The sequence below is a fragment of the Antechinus flavipes genome, chromosome 4, assembly GCF_016432865.1.
Source record: "Antechinus flavipes isolate AdamAnt ecotype Samford, QLD, Australia chromosome 4, AdamAnt_v2, whole genome shotgun sequence".
Lineage (NCBI taxonomy): Eukaryota > Metazoa > Chordata > Mammalia > Dasyuromorphia > Dasyuridae > Antechinus > Antechinus flavipes.
The window spans coordinates 110,934,043-110,948,630 of record NC_067401.1 but is presented as its reverse complement, the minus strand read 5'-3'; the positions used below and the strand labels follow the sequence as shown (position 1 = coordinate 110,948,630).

At 50.6% G+C, this 14,588-nt stretch overlaps 2 protein-coding genes and 1 long non-coding RNA gene across 3 annotated transcripts; 2 read left to right on the top strand and 1 right to left on the bottom strand.

The window, feature by feature from the left end:
* The first annotated feature begins 212 nt into the window (after positions 1-212).
* On the top strand, positions 213-5,947 carry MTX1 (metaxin 1). Its single transcript, XM_051993869.1, has 8 exons — positions 213-1,783; positions 2,811-2,880; positions 3,120-3,199; positions 4,135-4,227; positions 4,414-4,596; positions 4,730-4,806; positions 5,355-5,509; positions 5,600-5,947. Exons 1-8 carry the CDS (start codon positions 239-241, stop codon positions 5,812-5,814), a joined length of 2,418 nt encoding a protein of 805 aa, XP_051849829.1. The 5' UTR covers positions 213-238; the 3' UTR covers positions 5,815-5,947.
* A 453-nt stretch (positions 5,948-6,400) lies between these two features.
* On the bottom strand, positions 6,401-10,827 carry GBA1 (glucosylceramidase beta 1). Its single transcript, XM_051993875.1, has 11 exons — positions 10,705-10,827; positions 10,153-10,240; positions 9,753-9,944; positions 9,475-9,621; positions 9,063-9,196; positions 8,684-8,856; positions 8,294-8,531; positions 7,747-7,971; positions 7,207-7,370; positions 6,672-6,788; positions 6,401-6,568 (listed from the first exon to the last, which is right to left on the bottom strand). Exons 1-11 carry the CDS (start codon positions 10,729-10,731, stop codon positions 6,463-6,465), a joined length of 1,611 nt encoding a protein of 536 aa, XP_051849835.1. The 5' UTR covers positions 10,732-10,827; the 3' UTR covers positions 6,401-6,462.
* Positions 10,828-10,917: 90 nt separating this feature from the next.
* On the top strand, positions 10,918-14,360 carry LOC127559823 (uncharacterized). The gene is made up of 2 exons (XR_007953211.1): positions 10,918-11,561; positions 14,147-14,360. It is a non-coding gene; the product is annotated as an uncharacterized LOC127559823 (long non-coding RNA).
* Positions 14,361-14,588: the final 228 nt, after the last annotated feature.

Below are 14,588 nucleotides of genomic sequence, written 5' to 3'. Positions count from 1 at the left end.
AACTGAGAATGATTTGAGTTTTGGGGAGGTGAGGGAGATGGGGATAAGGAAACGGGGTGAGGTTGGAACGAGTTTGGGGGATCGGGGGAGAAGCTTCTGTTTCCAAGGCAACAGTCCTTGAGCCTTCCCCCCCTTACCCCTCACCCAGCCTAGCCTCGGGGCCACGACACCGCCCCTGTTTTGTTTCCATGGAGATAAGCGGTGCGGGCTGCTCCAAACATAACGCGCCACGGAAAGCATGCAGCAAGGGGGACCCCCCCGCGCCCCGCCTCGGGGGCAGCCTCCTCCGGGGGCCGGGGGCACCCGAGGCCACAGAGTCCCCGCCTTCCAACATAAGACCTGGGGCTTAGTCCTAATCAAAGACTGCGAGCAAGACCTCGACCCCGAGGCCAAGGGAGGCTCCCCTACAACCTCGACCGTGTTTTCAGTCTGGAACCCGGACTGTGCCTCACGGCAGTCCCCCAATCTCCATTTCCAAGGCCTTTGTCCTCCCCACAGCTCCTCTCCGGATCGAGTCCCCTACTTCCACAGACAGCACAGCCGCTCCCACAGCCCGTTCCGAAGCCCCTCCCTAAAGCGAGCCTCCCCCCACCATGAACACAATAGCTGTTCCCCCACCCCGCCTCGTAGCCCCTCCCCAAAGCGAGCCTCCCCACGCCACGAACACCGAAGCCGCTCCCCCGCCCTGCCCCGTAGCCCTCTCCCGAAGCGAGTCTCCCCCCACTGCGAACAACGGAGCCCCTCCCCCGCCCCGCCCCGCAGCCCTCTCCCGAAGCGAGTCTCCCCCTACTGTGAACAACTGAGTCCCCTCCCCACCCCGCCCCATAGCCCTCTCCCGAAACGAGTCTCCTACCAACGTGAACAACGAAGCCCCCGCCCCACCCCGCCCCATAGCCCTCTCCCGAAACGAGTCTCCCACCAAGGTGAACAACGGAGCCCCCGCCCCACCCCGCCCCATAGCCCTATCCTGAAACGAGTCTCCCACCAAGGTGAACAATGGAGCCCCCTCTCCACCCCGCCCCATAGCCCTCTCCTGAAACGAGTCTCCCCCCACTGGGAACAACGGAGCCCCATCCCCACTCCGCCCCATAGTCCTCTCCCGAAACAAGTCCCCCACCAAGGTGAACAACGGAGCCCCGTCCCCACCCCGCCCCATAGCCCTCTCCCGAAACGAATCTCCCTCTACTTTGAACGAAGCCCCTCCCCCGTCCTGCCCCGTAGCCCCTCCCCAAAGCGAGCCTCCCCACGCCACGAACACCGAAGCCGCTCCCCCGCCCCGCCTCGTAGCCCCCTCCCAATGCGAATCTCCCTCCACTGTGAACCACGGAGCCCCTCCCCCGCCCGGCCCCGTAGCCCTCTCCCGAAGAGAGTCTCCTACTACTGTGATCAACGAAGCCCCTCCCCCGTCCCGCCCCATACTCCCTCCCCGGAGCAAGCCCATCGTCACCCTGAATACCCCAGACGTTCCCCAGTCTCGCCCCGCAGCCCCTCCCCGAAGCGAGCCTCTCCCCACCGAGAACACCGCAGTCCCTCCCCCGGGCGAGCCTTCTCGCCTTGTGGCCACGCCCCCCCGAAATCTACCCTGGCTTCGGGAGGCCCCGCCCCCGTCTGCCACCAGGCCCCCGAGAAAGCCTCCCCCGCCTCCCCGTGCTCTGAGAACTTGCAGAGTTTGGAGCTGCTTCCGGGACAGAGGGCGGAAAAGATGGCGGCGCCCATGGAGCTGTACTGCTGGGCTGGGGGCTGGGGCTTGCCGTCTGTGGACCTGGACAGCCTCGTGGTGCTGGTGAGGGCGGGAACCCCGCTGGGCCGAGGAGCCGGGGACGCTCAGGGGCCGGGGAGGTGAGCCTGAGGTCGGCTGTGAGAGACCCGGCGCGGGTGGCATGGGGGAAACTGAGGCAGGAGGTAAGCTGAGGTGGACATCCGGGGCTCCCGCCCCTCTGCGCGGTCCAGTGGAAGGGGAGCAGAGGCCAGAGTGAAATCCCACCGCTGCCATTTTACTCCTTGCGTGACCTTGGCAAAGTGGATTCACCTTCCATGGTTTGAACTAGAAGCTAGTGCCTAGGTGGCATCTGGCTGCGCAGCGACCTCTGAGAACCCTCACCCTACAGCCGGCTAGATGCCTGCACCTGGAGTCTGCCCACCCAGGTTCAAATCCTGGCGTCTTGACCTTGGACTTTGCATTTCTGGCCTTTGGAGACAAGGGGGGTGGGGAGTGAGAGATTTGATTCCCCTTGGCTCAGAGAGAACCGCGTGTCTTGAGTTAGTACTAGAAACCTTGAGTGCAAATCTCCAGTCCTGCCTCGGCCACTTAACGGTTTGTGGCTGTGGCAAAGTGACGACATTTCCGCAGACCTGAGTTTCCAGGATTTGTGTGGCATGGTATGGAGTTGGCCCCCAGGGCCAATTCCTGCCTCATGACAGTGGGCAAGTCAGCTGTAACATAATAAATGGCAGAACTTCATTGTAGAGGGAATTTCCACAACAAGAACCTGCTCTTCTATGTAATCATTGGTTCATGAAAGACCCTCCAAATGGAACTTGAACTAAGACCACCCATGAAGTCATTTCCATTTGTAAATCATCTCATACACCAGATACCACACACGCTCTACCTCCAGGCCAAACCTCAGATATTATCATTCTCTTTGCCCCGCAGAAAACCACTGTCACACTTTGTCTACGGAGAGACACAGGCCCTGCCTTTCTTTCCTCATCATGGCAGTGCCTTTCTTTCACCAGTCCTGACAGGCACATGTTAAGCTCTTCCTAATGGGCACTGCTTCACTGCCTCCTCCCTTCTTTCCTTGCAGACCTATGCCAGATTCACTGGGGCCCCTCTGAAGGTGCACAAGATCACTAACCCCTGGAGGAGTCCTTCAGGTACCCACTGAAAGTCCTGGTTGGCAGGGAGGGTTGGGGCAGAACAAACTTAAGAGATGTAGGGAATCTTGGATGTATTTGTAAAGAGAGCTTCTAAGAAGGGCTTTATCTATAGCCCCACCCCATCCCCTGCAGGCCCTGGAATGTAGAATACTACTCTTTATTTGGCACCTTAACAAATGTTTGCTAAATGCCTGCACTGATAGTGCCATAATCCCATCTTTCTCTTTCTATATCAGGAACTTTGCCTGCTCTTCGGACTAGTGAGGGTGGAGCTATCTCTCAACCACACAAGATCATCACCCATCTAAGGAAACAGGTCAGGTGGGGGCGTTCTGAGCCAGAGGGATATGTGTGGTGGGTTGGACAGGATACTTGTCCTCCATTTTCAGTTTTTTCTAAGAATGGAAGATTTGAGAGAATCACAATACATACACCAAGGATGAAAGTAAATGAAAAATGATCTGAGGAAATTGGATCATAACATTTTGGGGAGCCAAAGATAAGACAAGTCTGGAAGGATTGGGGGAAATGATAACATCTGGCTGAGAAAAAGAGGTTGAGATATAGACCCCCTCCCCCACCCAAGGGACAGCCTGAAGAGGAAAGGGGTTCTTGACCATGGTGCGAGCTGGTGAAATTTAGCAAAACCTCTAGCAAGGTAGTCAGGGAAGTCTAAAGCCACTTGAACTCTGGTATTAGGATAACTATGTAGGTTTGTTACAAAGGTTTTATTTTTTCAATGAAAGGGAGAAGGTCACAGGGAGAGAAATATATGCTTGGTCGTTAAAAAAAAAAATAGAGGCTTAAAGAGTGAAAGGAGAGGCGGCACTTCTTACATTCCATCACATTTGGGTCCCCTGGGCTCCTGAGGAGATATGGAGACAGACCTGTCTCTGGTATTGCTCTGGCCTCTTTGTGGTATTAAGATGAGTGGGAGAAGAGGCAGGCTGCTGTCAGAGAGGAGCCTCCAGTAGGCCTGGTGCCAGCTTTCCGTGGAAACTCTGGGAGCTGCTCCGAGTTTGTGGCTGGGCCTCCTTCCCCCCCCAGACGGGCTCAGGGCCCTGTCGGTTGGCAGGTTCCAAGGGTGGGCACTCTGCCAACATCAACAGGCCACTGACTGGGACCAGAGGGAAGGGGAAATGTCTTCGCGCCAAACCCATCCTCGGCTTCACCATTTGGAGAAGGGAAGTTTGGGGGGAGCACGACTCAGGTGCTCCCCTAATGTCCACTTCATGACTGCTTTCTCCACAGAAGTACAATGCAGACTATGACCTTTCAGCCCGGCAGGGGGCAGATACCTTGGCCTTCATGTCACTGCTTGAAGAGAAGCTGCTGCCTGTATTGGTGAGTGTACCTGCACTTTTGCAGTGCCACTGGTCTGGTCCCAGTCCCTTTCCCACTCCCCAAAAAATTTATATAGGGCTAGATGGGCCAGAGAGATGCAGAGAATACGATGCAGATATCCTTGGTGAGGGAGCCACCTAGACACCTGAACAGTCATCCCCTCCCTCCTTTCCTGTCCCCTTCTAGATCCATACTTTCTGGGTCGATGCCAAGAACTACGTGGAGCTGACTCGAAAGTGGTACGCCGAAGCCATGCCCTTCCCCCTCAACCTGTTCTTGCCAGGCCGAATGCAGAAAAAACATATAGAGCGGCTCCAGCTCTTGTGTGGGGAACAGAGGCCTGAGGACGAAGAGGAAGTAGAGAAAGAGGTGCCTTTGGAAAAGGGGTGATAGGGAGGTCTGGGGGGCAGATGCGGGTGACTGCCAAAGAGGTGAAGCTACTTGTGCCTTTGTTCCTGAGGCTGCCCCATTCTCTGTGTCATTCCCTCCCCCCTGCCCTTAGCTGTATCGAGAGGCCCGGGAGTGCCTGACCCTGCTCTCTCAGCGCTTGGGCTCCCAGAAGTTCTTCTTTGGAGACTCGTGAGTCTGTGCCTAGAGAGGCATTTGGGGAAGGGGCAGAGGGGGCAAGTATCTGGGAGAAGTGGATTAATTGGGAGATCACAAGGCTTTTTTCCTGGTCATGAAAGAAGGATGCTTATATGGGCAAAAGTAGGGGGGATCTGGAGGCAGGATGGGGCCTGTGGTGGGGTTTAGGAGTTGTTTGAGGTAAGCCTAAGTTCTGGGTGACAGTGGGCCTGTATGTAGGACCAAGAAATCCATTCTGATGGGGAGAGGCTCTTGTAGCCAGCCAGGACTGTGGAGTGGTAATTTACAGGGCTGCAGCCCTACTCAATGTGCCCTTTATCTAGTATTGGGACAGAGACCCATTCAGGGCTCATCCACTAACCAGTACTGGGAGACTGGACATGTATCCAAGACTTTGTGTGTAATTTCTGTCTCCCTCCCCAAGGTTTCCACTCCAGGTCTGGCCCTGATAAGTTACCCCAAAGCTTACATCTTTATTCTCACCAAATCTTCTTTAGCCCCGGGCTGTATTTCCCTGATTCTCTGTCTCACTTCTGCCTCAGGCCTGCCTCCCTGGATGCCTTTGTCTTCAGCTATGTGGCCCTGCTGCTTCAGCCTAAGCTACCTAATGGGAAACTACAAACCCATGTTCGAGGGCTGAGCAACCTGTGTGCTTATTGCACCCACATCCTCAGTCTCTACTTCCCTTGGGATGGAGGTGAGGTGGAAGGGCATTGGTGAAGGACAGAATATGCAAAAACCTTCCCTTCTGACTCAATGTTCACTTAGCATTCTTTCCCTCTCACAGCTGAAGCACCACCTCCACGCCCAGCACCTTCAACTTCAGAGTCTGATGAAGAACCGTACCGGCGAAGGGGGCAAATTCTGTCCGTGTTGGCTGGCTTGGCAGCCATGGTGGGCTATGCCCTGCTCAGTGGCATTGTCTCTATACAGCGGGCAAGCCCTAGTAGACCATCAGGAACCCGGGCCTTGGGTATTGCTGAGGAAGAGGAAGATGAATGACATCCTGATGTTGTTCCCTGAACTGACTTTTCTACTGCTGTGCATTCCAAATGACCACTGTCTGCCCCCATGTTGGGCACTTCGAGAGATGGAGTGGCCATTTCCACCCCTTGGAATAAATCTGCTCACAGTGGCCTGGTGTCAGTGTCTTTGCCCTTGGTGCCCTTCTGCATGGTCCTTGGCTATTAATACAGAAGAGTACCTGGCTTCCTTAACTGCCTCATGTTTCTGGGAAAGCACCTCTCCTCACTCCAGTTGTTTGGTTTCCCTACTTTCCTGGTCTTTGCTCGTCTCGGCTCCATCTCTCTACCGCCCTCTCCCCTGAATCTGCTGTTTGTACAGACGGTGAGCTCACTCTGGGCACAGGGCCAGTTTCCATAGCTAGCACAGAGCACACACTCATACATGCATTCAGAAGGGGAGTGGGGCTTCCCCCTCCCACTCCTCTAGGGGCCTCAAACCCTGGCACTGAGCAGAGGGGAGAGTGAGTCACTCAAACCACAGCTCAGCAATTTAGATCTTTCCCCCTTCTTTCTTCAACCTACCCCTCCCCTCGCTTCAGGTCTCTCTAGTCAGAAGCGACGGGTGAGTTAGCTCCATCCTTTTAATGTCCATTATCCAAGTGCAGCTGCCCATATGCCCACTTCATTACTGGCGCTGCCAGAGGTATGTCTGAATGGAGTAGGCAGGTGCCAAGGTCTGTATGAAGCCCACAGCAGGATCAGCAATGGTAAGAGGTTCGTCTTGGGAAGAGCTGGGGAAGAGAGGAACTAGTCAAGGGATGCTCCCCCTAGTGGGCACTGGTACCTTGGCAGTCCTGGAGCTCCTTGCCATGCCCACCTCCTCCCCCCACTCACCTATTGAGCACCACTAACACAGCAGCACCGTCGGGGCGCAGTAAGGCCACTGTCTCCAGGTGGCTTTTCTGGTTGGCATCCAGTCCTATCCTCTGGGAGCCCTCGGGAATGAACTTGCTAGACATGAGACAGACAGTATTAGTGGGCCGGGCTCCTGGCTGCTCCCCGGAAGGAAGTTCCCAACCTCCTTTTCCCCTGTGGCCAAGACCACCTGGCTTCAAATCCTGCTGCTTGATATGTGGCTAGCTGTGTGTCACTAACTTCTCTGGGCCTATATGTGAGAGGAGACTAGGACCATCCCAGATGCCTTCTGACTATAAATCCTTCCCTTCTGACTCTGTCACCATGAATGACCACTGGCCTGGTCAACTGTTGTTGATCCATCACCCCAAATACTGCACTCTTGCATAAGTGGACTAGGCACATGGCATTCCCACTGATAGGTCCTGCTTCATAGAACCTTCCCCTCCCTCTTCCCTCTCCCTCCTTCCTCCTCTCCCCCACCCCGCCATCTGCACACATTTTGCTCGCTCACCTGAAGTGTCCAAGATGGTAAAACATAGGCTGCTTGTAAAACCTGTCCTTGCCTATATCCACAATGATGGGACTATCCACAAAGTTGCGCACCCAGTTGGGCCCCCCTTCAGGATTCAGGGCAAGGTTCCAGTCTGTCCATCCTACTACATGGTAGATCAGATTCTATACAGGGCAAGAAAACATAGGCTCAGCCCTAAGGCATCTGAGAAGGCAATGAGCGTCACAAAAGCAGGGAGCAAAAACAGGTGGGTCAGCCCTGCGCTAGGAGCCTGCTGCTCTAGAGAGAAGGAAGCAAAATAAGGATATCTGGGAAGAAGTCAGGAAATCATGGGGAAACGAGATGTGACTAAAGAGGCAGAGGGCAAAGATTAATTTGGAGAACCTAAGTGTCCTAGGAATTACCATGCAGCATATGGTTGTGCAGGAGGAAAGAGAAGAATTTCTGTCTCAGGGCTCCCTGAATAAGGATCGTGCATGAGGTGGTCAGAATTGGAGAAAGGAGAAATCACTGGTGAGATTAAAGTCGGGCAAGACTTACAGTGATAATGCTGTGACTGTACTGTGTCCCTCGGCTCCAGGAACCTAGCCGAACACTCTGTTCCCAAAACTTGGAGCCTACACAGGCCTCAGAAGCAAAGAGCATCGTATCAGGGAACAAGCGGTGCGTTTCCCCCAGTGTGGCTTTGGCTGGGGCCAGGAAGTCCAGGTACCAGTGCACAGCTATCCCAGAGACATACTGAGCAGCTTTAGGGTCCTTCAGCACCTAAAAAAGGAGGAAGGAGGTGCTTAAAGGAATGAAACCTTCTGAGGGTAGATACTCAGGAATATAATGAGGAATAGAAGGAGGAATACATGAAAGTATAGAATTGAGGGAGCAAGGGAGAAAAAGAAGGATAGAACTCAAGAAAGTTCTAGAAGTCTGGCAAGATCAAGATGACCATTCAGAAAAAAAAAAGTATCCCAAGTTTCTAGGACCACAGCTATCTGGGGAGCAATAGAACCCCAAATCAAGGGAATCAAAGTATTTTGAGACAGAGGTCTTAGACTAAAAGGGACCCATGTGATTTGGGTGGCCAAGGCCTTACCACCTCTGCCCAGTGGGGCAGTAGAAGGCGTTGATCATCCAGTATTAGTAGTTTGGTGTCATGGTGATCACTTTGAGCAAGGGCAGGGCCTAGGTCATGGGCAATAAAATCGCGCTGAAGTTCTGGAGTGAAGCCCAGGCACTGGAAGGGATACCCACTTATCATTCCCGCTGATGGTTCATTCTCTGCTGTCACTGCCCAAAACTTCAACTTATGTTCTGCATAAGCATCCAGGAACCTAAAGAAAGATGCAGGACAAGTAAAATGGCGACCCCTACACTGGGATTAAAAAAAAAAAAATCCATGGTATATTGGAAAGATTCAAAAGGTTAAGTCTAGGAGATTTAGGAACCAGGAAGGTAGAATAGTCTCCCAATTTCCCCTCCTTACTTGATAAAGTAGTTGGCCCAGGTCTGATGGTACTTGTCTCCTGGTTTTCCCTTAAGTGACCCTTTCCCATTCACTGCCCCATTGGTCTTAAGCCAGGTAGGTGATGTCCATGGGCTGGCAAAGAGTGAGGTAGGGCGTTGGGCCAGGGCTTGAGCCCGGTGAATAAGGGGAATCTGAAGAAATAGGTAGATAGTGAGGAACAGGTGAAGAAACTGACAGTGACTGGCTTAACCAGTGCATCAGGCCCAGTCTTTGGGTCCCACCCTTGTTCCTTCATAACTATTTAGGGGTGGGGAACGTGTAACTTCCAATAACTTCCTTAGTGTGATGCTTCTTTACCCTCGAGGAAGCAAAGCCACTTTATACCAATTCTGCCCACCTTGAGCTTGGTGTCCTCCTCAGGAAGAGTGAAATTTTTCAACTGGAAGTCATCAGGGTGGTCGGCGTAAGTATAAACACGAATAGAGAAGTCACAGCTGGCCATGGGCACTCGGATGATGTTATATTCAATGCCTGGAAAAGAACAACAGCTCAGATAGCCAGGTTGTGAGGAGATGGAGACCCCTGAATACTGAACTACAGTATATGCAAGTCTATCTGGAAAACAGGCACTTGAATCAAGGCTTGTAGAATCAGCTGTGCCTGAGAGAAAAGTAGACCCTAAGGACCTTCAGAAATTTAGAAGATGAAAGAGGGAGGATATAAAATGGTAGGGGAACTCAGACATTAAGAAGGGATGAAGGAATCCTCCTGGGTCAAAGAATCCTTTTCCCATATTCAAAATATCTCACCTTCTGGAGAAAAGTAAGACTTAAGGAGTAAGTCCTGGGCAGGAGGTGTCAGGGCTAGAATGTTGAGGGCAGCAGCATCAGTCATTGCTCCTCCAAAGCCTTTTATTTTCTGAAACTGTTGATCTGGTCGAAGGGATAGAAGCAACCCTGAGAGGAAAAGATCTCATCTTAGTCCTGAATGCTAGGAAGGTTGGCTGAATCCCCAGGACCGGCAGCCTTGCGTTTCTTGGTTCCATGAGAGCTGTCAGAGCTACTTGAGCTGGAGGAAGAGTCATTACCTTTGCCTGTCCAGTTGCTCTGGATAGACCCAACACTCAATTCGAACCTCCGTCCACTTCGGGTACTCTCATATCGGCTAAAGGTACCAGAGTCAGGAAGTGTTACGGGATCCAGCGTGTCACAGTAGGTAGCATTGCAGACGCAGACCACAGAGCTATAGCCAAAGCTTTGGGGGACACAGGGACGGGAGCCTAACAGAGAGGAAACAGACATGGGAAACGGGGGCAAGAGCAGAAAAGGGGGAAAGTTCCACCCAAGTTTTCCCATAATTAAACATTTTCTGGTCCCACAAGGAACCAGCATTCACCAAAGAAGTGCTAAAAACGTTTCTGTTTTCAATATACCACCGCCACCTTTGTAAGTTAGGAGTTCTTCCACCTCCCTATTCTGGTCACTCACTTGATGTGCAGGAAATCATCTGAAGCAAAAGCAATCCCAAGCCAGTGGCAGCGACGTTGTTTACTTTCCCCCAGTCCCTGGGATGTACCTGAGATCAGAATAAGGATGACTTAGGACGGGATTGATTTTGAGGATGGCAAAAACAGGATGCACCTCTTACACTCCTCTGACCTTGGGGATTTCACCATCCCTAACCTACAGCGCAACTTTTCCTGTACAAGCATCCTCTGCCGGCTCCCCGGGAAACTATCTGGGACCGGGGCTAGGATGGAGGGGGGAGGGGGGAGGGCTCGGCACAAGGGATGGGGAGGATGAAGGATGGGGGTCCCGCATGGGCAGAGTCTCCTCCCATCCCGTGTCTAGCAGCTTGCCTCTTCCCTCATCCCACTCCCCGTCTCTGCGCGGGATCCCTCCTGGCTCAGGGGTCCCCAGGTGTGCACGCAGGGTGGGAAACCTTCAGCGTTTCTTCTTTCCCAGTCCCCAACAGCGGGGCTGGGCTCTCCAGCCCTGGCGTCGCGAGTGGAGGGTGGAGGACTAGGCTGGGCTCCTCACCTCTCTCCAGCGCTTCGAGGGTCCCATCTCCGGTGGGGCTCAGGAGGGCCGCGGGGCTCCCCGGCTCAGGGGAGAAAGATGTGCAAGCTCCCGGAGAGCGCCCGGTTTCTGCTGGCGCTGGGGCTCGGCGTCCCTGAATCCACTGGGCGGAGGTCATGTGACGCTTTGGTCCGTCACGTGACGGCCTCCGAAGCGCCCCCGGCCATCTTTGTGCGGGGCACAGTGAATACGGGGACGGAGAAGGGAAGTCCGGTCTGCCCCGGGCGGGGCGTATGTTCAGTCTAGAAACAAAGTTCCCAAACCCCGCGGAGAACAACGCCAAAAAACACGACCGCGAGTGGAGCGTGGAGTGGTCCGAGGACCCGGGGAGGGAAGGAACTTCCCCGAGGGACTTCCTCGGCCTCCAGCCGCCACCTTTCTCCCCTTTTAGCCCCAAAGCCCGGTTTGGGATGTTAAATGCGCTTCGGTTTATGGACAAATTTTAGGGAGAGAGAGGTAGAGAAGAGCGCTGTGTCCCCACCCCCCATGTTCAGTGCCGCTGTTTGCGTTTTAATGCTTGTTTGCTTATTTTGCCGAAGGAGCCAGCTGGCAGGGACTTACTCCGCAAACCTTTGCTAAAGCGTCTCTGCACAGTTCTGTGCTTTCGAGGCACCGAGACACAATGTTACCCCTACATCTGTGGTATATGCGAAGAGACAACTTGGAACAAGGTTACAAGCGAGAGTTACGGGGCCCTCATTAATCACGCTCTCTTCAACCAAACAGCCCGTCCACCGATTTCCAGGCTGTAAATAACTGCGAGAATTTAACAATTAGCCCACTCTTCAATGAGGCTTTCTTCTAGCACACCCCTGTCTGTAAGTTAGGGAAAGGGGGGGCGGGGGGAATGGGGAAAGCATGAAAAAATGCAAGAACCGAGGGAAACCACCAAATAGGTCATGGAATTGTGAATGGCCCTGTTTGACTGAAGGGCAAAGGATATGCAGAAAAAGAATATTTCTATGAGGCTACAGAAAAAGTGTGATGCTGGATGTGGAAGATTTTGAACTTTATTTAGGAGATAATTGGGAGCTACTGAAGATGTTTAAGAGAAACAGTACCATGTAACAGACTAGTTTTCATACTGGTGCTATCATAAAAATGAAAGATGTGAGCAAGAGGAGGGAGCGGTAAGAAGTTAAAACAATTAGGAGGTTATTGAAATAAATAGTTCAGGGATTTGGTAATTAGGATCTATGACAGAGTGTAGCATTACATATAGGAAGGCATTACATATAGGAAGGCACAGATAAGAAAGTTATTAGATTATATTGAAGAGGGGACCCCCGAACTTAGAAAATCCTGGAAGGAGAAAATCTTCAATTCTGTCTCAATAAGAGACTTTGCCCCATGTCTTTTTCCTTAAATGAATTTAAGTTCCAACTGCTTGAGGGGGGAATGAGGGGGGAAAGATTCCTTTCTAGATTCCCACCCTCTCCTAGTTAATAATGTAAATTGCCCTTTAACTCACAAATCCTGGTCCCTTTGAATTTCAATAGAAGATCCGGACCTGTCCCAGCCCCACCTGGATCTGAGTCTACGTTGGGGCTACACCTAAAAGCCCCTTGAGCTAAGTCTCCTATTATAAAAAGGCCACACTGGGAACCCCTCTTTGCAGAGATTCCAAACATGGCTATCATGTGAGGACCCTCTGTCCACTGGACCCTCTGTCCAGTGCCCTCCTTATCTCTACCTTCGCCTATACTTTAACTTGCTTATCCAATAATAAACCTCTTTTATCAATCTAGCTCTCCGGGCTAATAAATGCTTTTATTGGGAACTCGCGCTGCTACTAGACCCCCTTGCGCGGAATCTGTACCCCAAACCTGCCACTCAAGGGGAAAAAATGGGAGTAGAGGAAACAAGAAGGAAGGAAAGAGGAGGAAGCAAAAGGAAGCAAGATATAAAAATTTAAACTTGCTGATTTCCCCAGCACCTATCACTCTCCTTATCACTGGGTATTCATTTTTTGATATATCCTGTATTTAGTGACTGAGGCAACGTTCCCTGGGAAGAATGGAAGCTTCTTGAGGGCACAGAATATTTCACTCTTATTATCTGTATGCCTACCACCTAACTGGGTAGCCAATACATAATAAGTATTTAATAAATGTTGCTGTTGGGTGATTTGATTAGTGATACTATAGACAGAAATAATGAAGTCATCAGAAGAACCAAGTTTATGGGCTGCAGTGATCTATAAAAGGGCCTGTTTTTCCTTGTACAATTAGGGGAGCTTTGGCTAGAGTAACCAGTTCAAAAACAAAGCATAATTCTGAAATAAGACCCTGCTACCCTTTATGAGAAGATAGAGACTAATTTGTTAAATGAGTTGCCCAGACTCACAACCACTAAAAGTCTGAGGCAAATTTGTGCAAACAATATATATGGTGTAAGTAAATAGAAAGCCTTCTAAATTTGGAGCCAGAGAGCCTGGGTTAGAATACCAATCTTCTCATTACCCATGTGATTTTTGGCAAATTTTTAAATCCTTTTAAGCAACTGTTTCACCATTTATGAAATGAAGGGATGGACTAAATATTATTTAAGGGGCTCTTCCAACTTTAAATCCTAAAATACTATTTCATTGTTTGTAGAAGACTGAATATCTGAATTTTATTTAATTAAAGTTGAAGTGAAATGGAACTTCTCTTTCTGAATTCATACCATTGATCTCCTCAATAGATGATAAGGGATCCAATACTTGAAATCATGTAGTCATAAAATGTTAGGTTAGAAGAAATGGTGGGATCATAGATGTAAGTGGTGCAGTTCTATTGTCCTATCTCTGGTGGTGGTGATTAGTAAGAGGGAAGGAGGTCATTGTTGAGGTTCAAAGGAGACCACAAGATAGTTGGGGTTCTAGACCCATGTCACAAGGTGTTTCAAAAGAATTTGAAGGCTTAGACCCATTTCCAAGTCAAGGGACAAAGTTTATTATAATTGTAACGCCAATTGAAACAGGCAAAATTCTGAAAGAATTTAGCAGAGAACCAGGATCAAGAAGATAAAAAGAAGATAGAAAGATCAAGGGCTTCATGTCACTATTATGCTAATTTTATGGCTTAGAGGTGGAGTTGCAACCCATTATTGGCTTAGATTGTCTCAGAAACATTTTTAGTACAGGCCAACAGATTATTATCTGACAGCCAGCTTTGTTTGTGGAACTACAGCCTAAGGCCAGGAGGCCTTAGGGTTAAGGGCAGGTGGCCTTAAGGTTAGGGTCAGGTAGCCATAAGGGTATTGCTACATCCTTTCTAGGACCTACACTACATCATCATGAGTCGGTATTTTGTCAGTGTTAAATCATGGCAGATGTGGGAAGGACCCAGCAGCCATCTAATCTAACCTTCTAATGACCTTGTATATCGTGCAATTAATCCAATTCCATCATTTTTTACAGATGAAGTAACTTAAAGAGAAGTCACAGACTCAGAATTTCTAAGTGTGAAGGAATTTCAGAGGTCATCCAGTCTAACTTCATACCTAAAGTATGAATTCCTTTCATAACATCTCCAACAGGAAGAACATAAGTTTCCTGAAGACAAGGACTATGTCATTTTGCAACTTCCACCCTGTGATTCTATTTCTCACAAGTAAAACAGATTTGAACCTCTGGTTGAGATCATATGCCACTGATATTCTTAGAAATGGAGAATTAGAATGATTATTTGTTATTAATTTCATCATTTTCAGTCATTTTTCAGTCATGCCTGGTTCTTTGTGATCCTGTTGGGATTTTTCTTGACAAAGTGGTATGCCATTTCCTTCTCCAGCTCTTTTTTACAGATGAGGAAACTAAAGCAAACATAGTTAAATAAGCTACCCAGGGTCACATTCTGAGA

Excerpts from the sequence above, each read along its gene's own strand:
- GBA1 (XM_051993875.1), bottom strand. The coding sequence starts at position 10,731 with ATGGGACCCTCGAAGCGCTGGAGAGAG. Across the intron at positions 9,945-10,152 it reads GATGATTTCCTGCACATCAA|GCTCCCGTCCCTGTGTCCCC; the intron begins GTGAGTGACCAG and ends CCTCTCTGTTAG. Across the intron at positions 7,972-8,293 it reads TGCCCCACTGGGCAGAGGTG|GTGCTGAAGGACCCTAAAGC; the intron begins GTAAGGCCTTGG and ends CTCCTTTTTTAG.
- MTX1 (XM_051993869.1), top strand. The coding sequence starts at position 239 with ATGCAGCAAGGGGGACCCCCCCGCGCCCCGCCTCGGGGGCAGCCTCCT. Across the intron at positions 1,784-2,810 it reads TGGACAGCCTCGTGGTGCTG|ACCTATGCCAGATTCACTGG; the intron begins GTGAGGGCGGGA and ends CTTTCCTTGCAG. Across the intron at positions 4,228-4,413 it reads AGAAGCTGCTGCCTGTATTG|ATCCATACTTTCTGGGTCGA; the intron begins GTGAGTGTACCT and ends GTCCCCTTCTAG.